Genomic DNA, 15,481 nt, shown 5'->3' with positions numbered 1-15,481 from the left:
CTGCGTTTCGCAAGCTGTCATAGGTGCATATTTTTCTGCAGTGTCACAGATTCTCCAGTGCACGCCTGCCAACTATTCTGCTTTGCCTTTGCCGTGCTCTATACTTGTCTCAAGTGCGACCGTTTGATGCATCCACCCTCTGTTTGCAGGTCTGACCTCAATCGCCAAAGTGATCTTGACCATGGAAACTGGGACCCTCGCGGCTAATCTACACTTCACGGAAGCGAATCCTAACATTCCATCGCTGCAAGATAGTCGCATACAAGTTGTGTCTAAACCAACTCCCTTTCCCGGTGGCATGGTGGGTCTCAACTCGTTTGGGGTAGGCGGAGCCATTGCCCACGTCATTCTTGAGTCCAACCCTGGACTTCACGTGGACAGCGCGCCGCGTGCAAGTCCAGAAATCCCCCGACTCGTTCTTTTATCCGGAAGAAGCAAGCAATCGCTCTCGGTGAGCCTATTCACAACATTATGGAACCTCAACACGTGGTCCTTCTCAATTGTCCTACTGGCTAAATTTGCAGCGCCATAAACATAATACTGCACAATAACTGCATAATACAATCAATTAACTTTAAATCACTTTAATAATGCTTTAGCATTATAAAGGTCTGTCCAAGCGGAAGTGGCGACCATCGTTTGTCAGTAGCCAGTGTCAGGTGTCCTACGTGCCACGATAGGCAGGTGGAAACATGCTTACCGGGCTACGAACTAACTTAGTACAATACATATAGAACTTATTATATTACCTCGGATATAGCCTTAGTGTCCCACCTCTGATAGAACGTACTTCGGTGTGTTAACCTCAGATATACCAAACCTAAGTATGCCGCCTAGGATATAACATTATTTCGTTTGTGTGCCTCAAGATAACATACTTTGTTATCTCGAATACAGCGAAATTTCGTGTGTTGCCTCGGAAATCAAACAAGTATTCCCCCTCGGATATAACGAACTTTAAAGCGTTAGTCTCAGACACGTTTGGCTGCTAACACATTCAAATGATCCACAGAGGATTGCCTAAGAGTTTTTAGAGCGCAGCTCTTAAGAACGCACTCGTTCCTGAGAACTGCGTCGGCATTGTCGGCGTAACCAGTTGTCCAAGTAACGGGGCGAAACACCACTTAGAAGGCGGCCACCACGAGAATGTCCAGGATTGTGGCTGGCAGCATAACACGCCATCTTCTAGCCGTGAACAGTTGCGCTCAAATTTCGCATTACTGGCTAATGTAATCATCTAATTTTTTGGGCTGCACAATGGGTTAAAACACCATAACCATTCCCGGCAACCCTTGAAAACAAAAAAAGAGCTGCCAATAGTCAGTCGCGATAAGTGCAACAGTATAATTCAGGGAAAGTGAAGATGTCTCTAGGGAGAGCTAGAATGACAGGGTATAATGGCGTTGTGAAGGTGTAGGTTGCGCAAACAAGGGACGAACCACGAAGAAAGACACAGAGACACACACAGAGACACACCATGGCGACCGAAGGTACGCAGTGAATTTAAATGCAACTGCGCACGAATCGTGATCAAATTCTGAGGGTATCGATTGAACTGCTGGAGATCTTCCGCCTTAAATGTGCCTGTGAAAGCAACCCATCCGTACATTACCGTGTTATGTTGGGTTTAGTGCCGCATAACCACCTAAGTCTACCATGCGTCAAGCTCATCAGCATGTGCTGAACTGTTTGCGCAATCAGAGTATTACCTGCAGGCTTCTTTCGTGCCTACTTTTGCGCTTGGTTTCTATCATAAGGAGGGAACGAGTTGGGGCACTCTTGACAAATTCTTACTTTCCGCTTTCATCAGTGTTTGGGTAGGCATATTCGGGGTTCTTATTGCCTGCTTATTGGATAACTATTTGTTTGCAGGCCAGCGCGGCTTTTGCAGTGAAATGGTTGTGTCGCCACCTTTTTTTTTTTCAATACGCCATTAGATGCATATAATCAACCGGGCAACAACAGTCCATTGGTTCTAAAGACTATTGATTTCTTGCAGAATTCAGCTCGGAGAGTTCAGCTCTTGTCTGCCTGATAAAGGTGGTCAAGCGGTTCACCATCTTCACAAACAAACGAAAACACTGTCTCAACCCTTGCATGCTAAACGTACTGATTGGAAGTGAATGTGAGGTGAACCCGAGCCGCTCGGCAAGTTTCAAGGCTTTAATTTATCAATTTGCAGGAGCGCTCCTAATTAAATGCAACACGAAAAGGAAGCAGCAAACGTCTCTCAAAGGGTCCTTTCCATCGACCGATTCCCATGGCAACATGGTTGATTCCCGTGCAGCTCGTAGCTTCACAGCGCAGGGGGCTGGAAAAGCTTGAGTATTAAGCATGGGAGAACTGATTCATCGTGAATCCATGACAACCGGTCGACGCCATTGGCTGGAGGGTTTCTCTTGACGGGATATTTGCCACTTCGTTGTTGAGTATTATTCGACTAAAGATAGGTCCGCGGTTGTCCTGGGAGCAGGAAATGAGCGTCACCTGTGTTCATTGCCACTCGACACAGTGCAAGCGGCTGGTAAAAAAATACGTCGCACGTGCAATCCATAGAAAGTGATTTCCTCTGAAATCTCCACCTGAGGAGCCGCGTGCTGGAGCCAGAATAAGAATTTTAAGGAGTTCTGCCCGATTTGCAATGGCACGGGGCTACGTTAATCCTGATAGGATACGAAACAATAGATATATGATGATAAATGATAGTAGCCAGCGAAAAGATGGAAGTCACGCGCAACAGCCAGCATTCACTGGACAACAGTTAGAAATGCCACCTTTGAAGCGGCTCAAATGAAAAGGAAGTCCAGACGGCACTGGCGTATAGTTAGCGATGTAGCATGTAGGTGAAGTTGTAGGCACATATGCAACGCCCTACATTAAGTTTTGTCACAGAAGTGGGGAGAAAGGCTGAACTTTGGTTATTAATTCCGCAAACGGCATCGCCTTGAAGTACGATCGCATTAACAAGACGAGCAGAATTAGTGACCTCGTTATGCCGCCGAAAAATAACCATCGCTGCACGTAAAGGCTGTGTTAAGAAAACAATGATTCCGTCTTGCTCAGCAAAGCGAAAGCAGCACTTTTGTGTTTAATGGGAGAGATATCACGCTGACCTTATACAGACTGGGCAAATAATGCACTGAACGGTAGACAGACGAAGCACGTGCTTTCAACTGATTTTATTGGATAAGATATAGCGCTTTTATATGGAATTAAAATGACAGGAGAGTGGAACATGACAGAACAAACTAGGTTATTGTTCACCCAAAAAAAACACTTTCACCCTTCTACCTATAATCTGCCCAATGACCCCAGCTATTCTAGTTCGCTGTATTCGAGGGCTACTCACGCATTTTCTATTCCGACGGTCCTTGTCTAGAATGCTTCCATTATTTCTTTCTTGGTTTTTGCCTTCGCGTGACCTGTACGAAATGCAATGGTTGGGTTCATCGGCCAGATTATGCCTAGTCAGGTGAAAGTTTTCCGTTGGGGTTGTTGGGTTTTCGCATCCCAGCCAAGAAAACGGTCGAGGCGACGGTGAGTCAAATGACTTTTATGTACACTATGTACAAGGGCTTTTACATGATACATGGGCCAAGAGCACCACGGGCTAGCACAAAGAAGGGCGGCCCCGGCGGCGAGCGTAGCTCCGGCGTGATGACTCTTCTGCTGCCCGTCTGCTGCTCGGGCTCAGCGCGGCTCCGTTTTTAAAGACGCCGGTGTCCGTTGAGGCAGCCAGCCGTTCAAATCCTCCAATCAGGTCACGGCACTGGCCACCGTTCAAATTAGACCAATGGTCGAGAGGCGACGGCTGGCGAAGCGCCACAGGTGTTCGAGCCGACGGAGAGGAGGGGAGGAGGAAGGGCCCGCGTCGGCGCCAGCGAGGCGGATGATTCACGCTGCTAGCCGCGACATGTCCGAGAGAGTCTGGGCCTGCTTTGAGCGACGGCGGGCACGCAGCGCTGGTTTCCAGAGAGGCCAGCCAGCGAAATGTGGGCGCCGGCACTACAGGGTGCCGATTTATGTAGTTCATGCTCCACTCTTTTCTGTCGCTTTGATCCCATGCAATAAAACAATTGAAAGTACGCGCATAGTCTGTCTACCATTCTGTGCATGATCCGTCTGGTCTGTATCAGTTCAGTGCGATATCTCCACTATGAAGTACCAACTAGCCCCCTTTCTTGCCTTATTAGCGGGCAATGGGCAGCCCAACTAATGTTAAAACAGCTCATCTCCATACAAAACTTCATTACTGCAACAGTGTGCCAGAGCGTCGTATCATGCGCATGAACATATATACTTTTAAGGTTCCCGGGCCCGCACTTTGTTTCAAATTGAAAGAAGGGCTTTTTTAAGTTTCTAAAGGTAGTGGAGGAGTTAATATGTTATTCATGAAAAATGTACAAATCATAATCAAATCATACTGGTTTTAAAATGCAACAAAGAAGCTCTACGGTGCCGCTTTCTGTAAACTCGAACCGCAACGTCACCAGTTGTCCACCTGAACAATCGGCGCCTGACGTTTCTAGCAAAGCCTTTGTGGCTTCAAACTTGCAGTTGTTTGCAACTGAGACCAGTCCGGGTGGGCATGAGCATGACTAAATACTAGGGGTGTGCGAATATCAAAATTTTCGAATACGAATCGAATACGAATACTTGATTCCGAATATCGAATCGAATATCAAATAATCAATGACAGACGCATTTAACCACTACAAAACATTTATTGGAGCACCCAAGAACATCACAGTTCAACTATCGATGATTAAATGAACACAAAAGGTGTGTGTGGCTGCACAAAAAGTATCAAAGTCTCGAACATTATTCTTAGAAGAGCGGAAATATCAGAGAGGATGGCTAGTACACAGCATTGATTAAGGCTAACTTGCCATCAGCACAAAAGCGCGTTGCTGGGATGAACATAAAAGGTTGTCGTGAAGGAAAACCAACTGCTCCACATGGTCAGGCAGAAGTAGTTCCCTTCTAGCTGAAACGACTCCTCCAGCCACAGAAAATGCCCTCTCACTTGGCACTGACCTGGCACGTATTGCGAGGTACTTCGTGCACAGCTCTGACTATAGCAGCGTCGCAGGTATAGCGACAAAAAAGCTCACCAGAGCAGTTAGCTACGGCATGGCCCTTGGAGGAAGGAAAATTTTTCCTTCCTCGAAGGAAAAATTCTATGGAAAAATTTTCCTTCATCCATGCGCATTGCTCTGGGCGCCGCCATGTTGTATGTCTCTGTCGATAGGGCTTGCGGGCCGAAATGAACGCCGGTGCTCTCAATGAATATTCGGCTAGATACGAATACTCGCGTCGGGTCGAATAATCGAAAGAACACGAATACTTGGATTTCGAATCGAATACGAATACTAGAAATATATTATTCGAAATATATTCGAAAATTTCGAATATTCGCACACCCCTACTAAATACGCTAGCGTGGAGAGTGTAACTGCACCTGCTGCAGAGAGAGAGAAGATATTGGCCCTTAAAAGAAAATTTCCTCGGTCGCAGCTTTGCTTCTTAAAACTCTAAGGAAAGCTACAAGACCATTAGTAAGGCAAAAGAGCGATCTCATCCACGCCATTGAGAATGAGGAGTGTCGTGCTTTTGTTAAACGACAACTGTACATGCTTTAGAAGTGCACTAGAATGATGCTTACATCAATCTTGTTTGAAACACTGGAATGACCACATGTGAATTACATTTGGCTCGTCTAATGCTGTGCCGTAAAATATTTAACGAAGCCTTGTTAACGGTATCAGGTTGCGGTCTGATAATGCCGCCGTGTCGTGCGGTTCGGAATTCCTTAGGGGAAAGACTATGTATGAGTATGATTGTCTCTAATGCTACTGTCATCGCTGTAGGACACCCTGGATCGACTGGAGGCCGAGGGGCCATACCCAGACTCTGCATACGCGCTGCTGAACAGGGTCGGGCAACCCAGCGTGAAACAGTTTCCGTATAGGGGCTTCGCCTTGGCGCCCGTTAATGGCTCCGGCAGGGAGATCGCCAAGGTCGTCGAGCCGGCCCCGCCAGAACAGCGCCCCCTGTGGTTCGCCTTGACTGGCATGGGCTGCCAGTGGACGGGCATGGGACGACAGATGATGCAGTTCGAAGTGTTCGCCCAATCCATGCGCAAGTCGGCAGAGGTGCTCAAGCAGTTCGACATGGACCTTATCGAGATGGTGACCAGCGATAGTGGCATTGATCAGAGCATCGCATCTGTGCTCGCGTCAATTGCCGCTGTACAGGTATGCCTTTTATGTTTGTTTTTGTTATTTGTGTTGCTTTGGACCGCGGGTTCCTCTCGATATTCTTGCACGTATCACGCCTCTTCTAGGTTTTAGGGAATACGGTTTAAGTGGTACCCGCTTATTTCGCCCCGGTGCATTTTAAACAATTACAAATAATAGCGGGCACACTGATATAAAAAGATCAGGCATGAAAAATTGTATGATATGTAGGAGAAGGCTGCTTAGTTGTTACAGGTCCTGCCGATATGAAAGGAAACAAAGCTGAAGCATTCAGTTACTCATTACGACGGCGTGGTATCGCTGTGCTTACCGCATGGGAAGAAATCTGCGCCACCTCTTATCACCCACTCTAGAAGCCATCACTTAAAGAAACAGCGCTGGATCCACACCGCGGGCACAGTGATTTGTCGGTTTCGCTGACCAAGAACGAAAAGTTAACGCCGTGCCCTTCAACTCCACATTCTTGCAAGGCGGAGCGGCATACGCAACAGCTGCATCACACCAGCTAGGAGCCTCATGCTGAGAGCCGCTGTCTCGCATGCGTGATTATATGGTTGGGGCTGAAATTTTACCTCGTGCATTAGCAAAAATATAAAAATTAGAATAAGCTTTGAAAATTCCTCCCTACATGCACGCTAATTGCAGTGAATGAAAAGGTACATAATGAATTTTAGTCAATTACTCAGGTTACGATGACAATTTTTCGCACTGTTTGTGTCTACATGGCCGCATATCCAATTTACAATACCCACTTTTGAGTACAGCGCTTGGTATTGTTGTAAATACGCGCCAAGCCTAATTTTGAACGTCCAGTATTTTATGTCGTTAAACGGTGTTTTCATGCTGGATCTTCCTCTTTGCCGCGCTTGCTTGGAACTCGTCATTACGGGCTTCCTTGTACTGCTGTAGAAAACCTAAACGCAGCTTGGGGGGGGGGGAGTTGTCAACTATTCGCGTCGCCCTGCAAAGTTTCGTTCTCTACCGTGTTCATGCTTTGGGAAGTGCAGAGCGTGTCTCTACGAATCGCATGAAAGTCAGCTAACGTCGGCGAATCAAGGCGCTGGATTGTGAATAAAGTGTCCCAGAGCACTTTGCATCAACAAGTAGCCTAGTTGTAGAGCAGTGGGCAAACGAGGCATATCTTCTTTTTTTTTTTGTCTTCGTTCAAACTCGTGGACAGGTGGCGCTCGTAGACATGCTCCGAGCTCTCAACATACAGCCGGACGGCACCGTGGGTCACTCAGTGGGAGAGATCGTTTGTGCCTACGCCGACGGGTGTCTCACGGCCGAGCAGTCCGTGCTGTGCGCCTACTGGAGAGGCCGCTGTACTGACGTCACAGACGTGCCTTACGGAGCCATGGCGGCTGTTGGTGAGGCATTTCTAGTGGCAAATCTAATCCGTGCACTTCGGGGTCTTTTCAGCCTTGTTGTTAAAGAATTTGTAGAAGCATGCATTAGAAACTTAAATGTGGTCACATTTTAGCGTTGTGTTATTTAGCAGTTCGAGCAACTTTACTCCAACTATTAACCTTTAGAGAGAAAGCTGTTTCTCGTAGTATTCCACCCACTACACTTAAGACGCATCGTAAAAGAATAAGAGAATTGGTCAACGGCGCGCCAGGAGGATGGTCATGCGGCGCTCGATCCACCTTTGATGTTGACGGCTGCCAATCTCACATTATAATCCTACATCCTAAAACCAAAAATTTTTGGCTGCGATTGTTTAATTTTAGTAAACTAATTCTTCAGTTATTCAACGCTACCAAATACACAACGTAAGTCTTGCTGTACAATCTACCAGCACAGACCGCACCGACGTATCTGTGCGGTGCTGTAATAGATATCATGGAAGTTATACAGCAGCGAACTAAGAGGAAACTAGTAACGTGAAGGTTTTTTTTTATTGTGCCGCATTCCTCCCCAACCCGCCGGGTTCCTTAGTGACCCTGCACCCACAGTGACTCGTGGGCAAACATACTGCGTGTGCATGTAACGGTGAGCCTTTTGCGACGCGTAACAGCTGTCATGCTTTTCTTCCTCCCTCAGTGAGTACGACTGAACAGTCAGCAAGGCGGGTGTAAAGAAGTGCTCACTGTTATCACTCTAGCGTCACACATATCACTTAGGGAATCCCACCTTTTCTCATGCCCATGATTCCTCCCCAATTGGTATCGCTACAGTGTAGAGCACTTAAACTTATTTGTATCTAGATACGGCCGTAAAGTCTATGAATGCACTGATTTATTAATAATCGTGAATGTTTAAGACAGCTATTAGGTCGTTCCTCAAAGAAACATAACGCAGCAAACAACCGTAGGTAAACGGCTCCGTTAGTCTTGATGTTTTCTCCTTCCAACCCATTGCCACCCTTCACGTATCCTCCGCTGCCACTTCCGAGGAGGCCGCCATTTCCCTGGCCATCACACGCACGGAGGCTCGATATATACTGTCGGATTTCAAAACTGCCATACTAAATTTTGCTCGCGGGAGAGTTCACGTCCCTGCGCTTCGCATGCTGAACTCCCTCGCCGCGCACCCGCCCCGCCATGTGGAGCTGATATGGGTGCCTGCCCACTCCGGGAATCCCGGAAACGAGGCCGCCAACGCTTTAGCCCGAGCTTCTCTCAACCGGGCACCGGCGGCCTCCGACCTGGGGTTCTCTCGCGGGAGCGCATGCACTCATTCAGTGAAATGACGTAGGCCTGCAAAGCCGAGCGTCGACTCTACCCCCCCCCCCCATCCCTCCCTCGACAATTACCATCAGATACTTTGGAGGCGGCTCCAAACACGCACTTTGCCCTCCCCTTATATACGCTCGCGCTATCACCAAGTCTTCACAAACCCCTCCTGTACCCTCTGCCACCACCCCAACCAAAGCCACTCTCGACCATATCCTTTTCCTCTGCCCGGCGAATCCTCCCCCGCGGGGCCTGGAGCACCTTACCACTTGGGAGGCTTGGGAGCCCCTGCTCCGCTCCGAGGACCCGGCCAAGCAAGCCATCGCCACCGGCCTCCGGGACATGAACGTTTGAGTGCAGTGGGGCCGTGCGGGGGCCCAAGGACCGACGTGTCCAAAACTTCCTTGTTCCAAATAAAGTTTTCATCATCATCATCATCATCGTCAACAGTGGGTTCCCGGTGTGCTGGTTTATTCGGAATTTACCTATGAGTAGAAATAGCGAGAGCCTTTTCCGAAGAGTGTGGTAATTTTAATTTTGTCTTGCACTATAATCGCCGCGAATGCTTCTCAGGTCTGACCTGGGAGGAAGCCGAAAAGCGGTGTCGCGATGGCGTGGTGCTAGCATGCCACAACGCCCAAGACTCGGTGACTGTGTCCGGCCCTGCTGCCGCCGTGGCCCAGCTGGTAGAAGAACTCAAGGCTGAGGGTGCCTTCGTCCGGACGGTTGACACCATGAACGTGGCCTTCCACAGCAGACACGTTGAAAACGTCGTACCGGCGCTCCGAGAGGCCTTAGAAAAGGTGAAATCGATTTAAGAACGGAACTTATATATTCATTTACTGTTTAGTGTAGAATAGACTTTTTGCTTTCATGAAGTTGGACCAAAGTCACTTTGCACTGACTGGTATTTTTTGGAGCGGAAAAATTTATTTAATAAAATATGAACAAGCCAACCATTGCCGAACAGGTAAATTGTAATAGTATGTGAGGATTAAAATCACAAATATGCGCATGTGGTATCAGTAGCGCTATATTGAAGAGCTCCGGATGAACTTAGACTACCCGTGCTCTTTTACGTGCACGGGTATCCCACAGTTGACGGGCGTTTTTGTATTTAGCTTCCATATGAATGATGCCGCCCCGGTTGGCATTTAAACCCACTTCCTTGGGCTTAGCTGCTGTATGCCGTAGCCACTTCTAAATATCAGCCAGTCAATATTTTTCAGCATTTGCATTGTGACGATACGGCAGCAATGCGGTGGCGGTCATTGTGCTAACGGCCGAGAATCTACCGCGTATTCTGTTGGCGTGAGACACTTTTTTCCATACCCTTAAGGCTATAGGGTACCGTTTCGATATTTTTACAAGCTGCAGACACCAGTCATATTCGTTTAATTGAAAACTTGGTTAAGGTAAGGTTGACTGAAATTGTATTTTAGCGTACTATTTTCCGGCCGTGAGACAACGGTGAAATCACTACACATATTGGCTTTAATTCAAAGTTGATGTTTATCGTAAGTGCTATCACACCATTAAAATAACTTACTTTGGTGAAGAAATGGATATTACTACTACACATGGCGTTTTTAACTACCTTTAGACGCGTTAACAAAACTTGCCTCTATTCACAGCCGTTACCCAAACGAGTAGTTAGCAATCAACCATCCTCAGAAAACCAACTTCCGGCATTCTCCAGAGCAGTGATTGCGGAGTGAAACCTTCTCTGAAATTGGCGTATTGCTGAAGAGTGTTCTGCAAGGAAGGCTGGCAAGACATAAGTAAATAATGATCGTTACTTAATTCTGTGTATCGTGATTGCTGTCTCGAGAATGGCAATGACATTTATCAGTAACATTTTTGTCGCAGCCGCATTGCTTTTTTAAGGTTGCTTCTTGGGGCTTGATAAATTTGCCGTCGCCCAGGAACTGCTTAGCAGGGTGGTTAGGTTCTTGTAACAACTTTGCGAGACAGGAAATGGTACTGCGTTTATGTCCTGGATAATGGCGATTTATTCTTTGACAACCACTGAATAACATTAAGCACTTATTTATCAAGCAATGAGTTCAGCGGGAGTTGATATTAATATAATTATCACCATGAAAAAAAAATTTCCGGAACTTCCCTGGAGCAGGAGTCATCAACCGAGAACAAGAAGATCTTTTATTTTACCCTCCGTATGATAGCTTTACATACTCCTAGCTAGTTCGCAAGTTTTGCGCCGTTCTGACAGGCGTTCGAAAGTTCACTCTCGGGCACCCGTTGATAAAACTGTACCTTCGAAAACCCACCGAACAATTCACCTGCAACATACGAGCCGAATGCTTCCAGAAATCGACACTGAGCCTCTAACAACTAGTCCACCGCTGCGGTGGACTATGGGTTATAACCTCCTCTCTACTATATCAGCGCCAATATGTCAAAATATTCAGAGTTTGAGAGACATAACAAAGTTCGAGACACGGACAAGCTCTGTTCGTGTCTCTCACTGTGTTATGTCTGCCCCGCACTCGATCTCTTTGCTTTTTCACACCATCTATGCCAACGTACCACCAGTGATACGCCGCCATTTCTTTGCAATTACAAGCCAGCTATTACTGCATAATTCGCGTTAAAAACTCATAACCGTCCTGTGATTTTTTGTGCATGATGCATCGCCATCGAGCAGGTAATTCCGGAAGCTAGGCACCGAAGCGAGCGATGGATCAGCTCCTCAGTGCTTCCCAGTCGCTGGCAGGAACCCGTGGCCAAACTCTGCTCGGCCGAGTACCAAATAAACAACCTGCTGTCCCCTGTCTTCTTCCGCGAGGCCTTGGAGCACGTGCCCAAAGATGCCATCGTGGTCGAGATCGCCCCCCACTGCCTTCTCCTGGTGAGTAGATGCACATTACTTTCTAGGGCCTTTTGGCCTTTAGGTACCCTGGGTTCTTAAAACACAAAGATTAGGTCATTCGTAATTCAGTTTTGATCTTAGCGCAAATGCGCAGCAGCGGGAGTTCAGATAGCCCATTCGAAACGTGGAGGCAGACCGGGCGCATTTACAAGCCGCATCACAAGGTAAGCAGCGGCTCTCGTGCTCACTGAGAATCTTAACACGCTGCTGCTGGCGAGGTGACAATCGACGAGTCCAGGGGTAGTTGCGCAAGCGCTAACTAAACGGCCCACCCCGACGTAGAGCGCCCTGTTTTAAGGCTGAATGGCGCACACGTACCTTTGTGCTCCAACTTGCGGAGCTGTGCACCATAGCAAGCGCGCTGCGCTAAGAACGCTCCTTCGATGTGGCACCAAGGCCTCTTCTGCTGGGCCCACGTGAAGCACGAGATGGGGTTCTTCAGGCGGTGCAGATGGGAACTGAACTTGAGGGCTTCCAGGCTGTGAAGAAACTACCACCGCACTTTAGCAGGCATAGGAATTTTTTCATGTACGCGTAAACTACCATCGCACTTTAGCAAGCATAAGAATTTTTTCATGTATGCGCAAAAATATACTTCACCTCTACTTGCGCGCTCCCGTGTGACTAAACATGCCATGGTCACAAACATACTACTTCACTCGTTCTGAATCCCTTTCACATTAAAACCGTAGTTTGGAAGCTGACCTTTAAAGATCGAACTTACATGTTTTAAATGTTTTAGCCTGCACTTCATTGGATACTGCCTTCAATATTAAATTGCTTGAGCAGTCATGCAGTTTCTCGCTAGCGTGTTTCATTCACATGTTTGGAAGCTGTCTCGTACACTGAAGCTGCACTTATGGGGTAATGAGCTTCCTACCGGTTGCAGTAGAGCGGTAAGCTGGGCTACTTGGTTGACGTTCATCTTTTAAAAATGCTGTACGGCGCTAAAAAGCAAGGAAAAAAGCAGTGGACAGGACGGTTGTGAACTACCGGTTGTTACGGTATTAGCTTTGCAGTAATAGCTCGTCAGTGACATTTTGTATGGCAAGCTCTCTTCTGAAGTAACAGTACCGAATCGCAGAAACGACGTCATTATTGGTAAGCAACGAATCTAGTTTAAGTCAGCGGTGTCTGGAAAGAGAATACCGAAAAACGGTAATATTCCACTTCTTATGCAGCCAGGTGCACCTCAGTCATGTAAAAAAACCTGCAAGGCAAGGTGGGCATGTAGATGAGATACAGCAGTTGACTATGTATTTTGGCCCTAACAAAATGCGACGATCTGGAAACTTCTGGCTATTTTTAAGATCTGAAGGGAGAGCACGAACGCACAAGATAAAAACTTTTCTGCTGGAGATATTTTGGTAATATGTCTGGCAGCTACTTGTGATAAGGATGATGAAGAAGTACATGCACACTCACACAGAAGTCTTGCCCATACAGACACGCCCGCAGGGCTTCTAAAGGAAGATGAGAGGAAGATTGAGGGCAATACAGCGCGGCGTTGGTTGGTCGGTCGGTCGGTCGGTCGGTCGGTCGGTCGGTCGGTCGGTCGGTCGGTCGGTCGGTCGGTCGGTCGGTCGGTCGGTCGGTCGGTCGGTCGGTCGGTCGGTCGGTCGGTCGGTCGGTCGGTCGGTCGGTCGGTCGGTCGGTAGGTTGGTTGGTTGGTTGGCCTCAAATAAAATGACACGTACCCACTACAGCGGTGAACTGATGGAAAGAGGAGCATTTGTAGAGGAAAGGGAGTAGTAATAGGGCATAGGCTGACACAATGGACGATGCAACGACAGGGAACCTGTTAGTTGGGAGATCGAAGACGGGACCATGGATTTTTGTGCAATTTCGAATGCAATGCATGTAATGGTTCAATTTCGCACTGGCTGAAAGACAGCGAAAAAAATTATGAAATAAATTTTTCAAAGTCAGAAAAATAAACATAAATTGAAATAATAATAATAATAATAATAATAATAATAATAATAATAATAATAATAATAATAATAATAATAATAATAATAATAATAATAATAATAATAAAATTAGCATGGGAGTCGCTGCGTTTCTAGAAGGAAATTTTGAACAGCACAGCGCACGCTCGTGTTGCTTTGTCAAGTTATGAAGCGCCAAAGGAAAGAACAACCGCAGTGGACACAGGCAGACCCAGCTGGTGAAACGGAATTTCTCATAGGCGCCTCCTCAAAGAAGAGAAGCGGCGGCAGAACAGCAGGTAGTAATCCATTATCTCAGGCTCGGCACAAAATGGGCACAGTGGAGAAATCGCCAGACCAGATCGGTGAAGGTATAAATTTAGCAGAGGTACTCGGCATCGCAAACGCGTGAAAGACCTCCAGTCTGCGCGAGCGCCAGTCTTTGCTACTCCAGGGATGCAGAAGATGCTGATATTCGGGAGATGAAGTAAGTGCCGAGGCTGAAAATTCCTGAAATAATGTGTAACTGCGAAACCTCACCGCAGCTGCATATGCGCGGCGTTAAGAGTTCACAATATTTGTAACGCTCCTATAATAAGACGTTCTTAGATTGTGCGGCGAAGCTGGGGCGTTAGAGTTAGAGACTTTCCGCATTGGATGAGTTGGCACATAGCTGAGAAGAATGGACAGGTTGGAGGGCGTTTGTATGTTTTCGCAGCGTCACAATGTTTATGGTTTATTAGCCTAGCCCGGAACATTTTCAGCGCAGGTGGCCTCTATTTTCTTGTCTATAGCGCATATACTGGTCAGTTAGGAGGAGGTAACTGATGAGGACGCCCTTCCCTGCCGCCTGAGTGAAAGTGTGGCTGTGGTGCGGGTTGTGTGCACACTGTCACGAAGAGCTTCGGGCTAGACGTGATTCAGTCGATCCGTTTTTCATGTGGATTAAAGTCGGAGTTTGGGCTTGATGTTATGACATGATGTTATATGGCAATTATATAGCGCATCACAAAGCGAGGACAGCCAAGAATGTCAGGAGAAACGCGAGCGGTCAAAGCGCCTTTCCGTGTGCCTTACAGCCAACAAGATTTCGTGTCGTGCTCCAGGTTGATGTTTAATCTTTTCGCAGCCTATCCTGAGGCGTGCTCTGGGCACGGGTGCCACATGCCTTGGCCTGATGAAGCGCTACGAGGACAACTCAACGTTTTTCCTGAGTTCGCTGGGCCAGCTGCACACCCTGGGCATCCAGATGGACGTGTCCTCCCTGTATCCGCCAGTGCCTTGGCCAGTTCCTCGGGGAACGCCCCCCATCTCGCATTTGGTCAGCTGGGACCATTCGGAGCGGTGGAGAGTGGCGAAATGGAACGAGTTCGCCGGTTTTGCTCAGGTGAGAAGACGAGTGCTATTTTGAGCAGTTGTCATCAATTCGAAGACGCAACGCACTTGTGCACCTAACGTTATAATTTCTGGGCGAGGGCCATCGAGATGGTAGAGCACCAGGCCAGACTCAGTGGTTGTAGGCCCTGAAGGCTTCCCAAACACTGCTTCGCTTTTACTGCAGTAATTATTAATGGTGTAGTAGGCTTCAAGGCGTTATTGTGAGGTGGAAGGGAATATCAGAAAGGATTACTGTACTAATCGTTAAAGCATTTAGCTCTGCAAGCTCGTAGTGATTTTCTAAGTTCATCACTTTTATCGGATTGAAAAAATGCTCATTTT

General features: G+C 47.4%; 1 protein-coding gene across 1 annotated transcript in view; it reads left to right on the top strand.

The window, feature by feature from the left end:
- The window catches only part of LOC149346983 (fatty acid synthase-like), a 61,089-nt gene that overhangs the window by 9,220 nt on the left and 36,388 nt on the right, over positions 1–15,481 (top strand). The window contains exons 6-11 of the mRNA XM_089541455.1: positions 150–451; positions 5,871–6,257; positions 7,441–7,630; positions 9,512–9,741; positions 11,607–11,810; positions 14,892–15,149. Coding sequence (XP_089397581.1) covers positions 150–451; positions 5,871–6,257; positions 7,441–7,630; positions 9,512–9,741; positions 11,607–11,810; positions 14,892–15,149 — 1,571 coding nt within the window. The remainder of the gene's footprint in view (positions 1–149; positions 452–5,870; positions 6,258–7,440; positions 7,631–9,511; positions 9,742–11,606; positions 11,811–14,891; positions 15,150–15,481) is intronic.

This window comes from Amblyomma mixtum, chromosome 4 (assembly GCF_055824585.1).
Source record: "Amblyomma mixtum isolate Tamu chromosome 4, ASM5582458v1, whole genome shotgun sequence".
Taxonomy (NCBI): domain Eukaryota; kingdom Metazoa; phylum Arthropoda; class Arachnida; order Ixodida; family Ixodidae; genus Amblyomma; species Amblyomma mixtum.
Note: the sequence above shows the minus strand (reverse complement) of the source record. Positions and strands in the feature narration are given on the sequence as shown.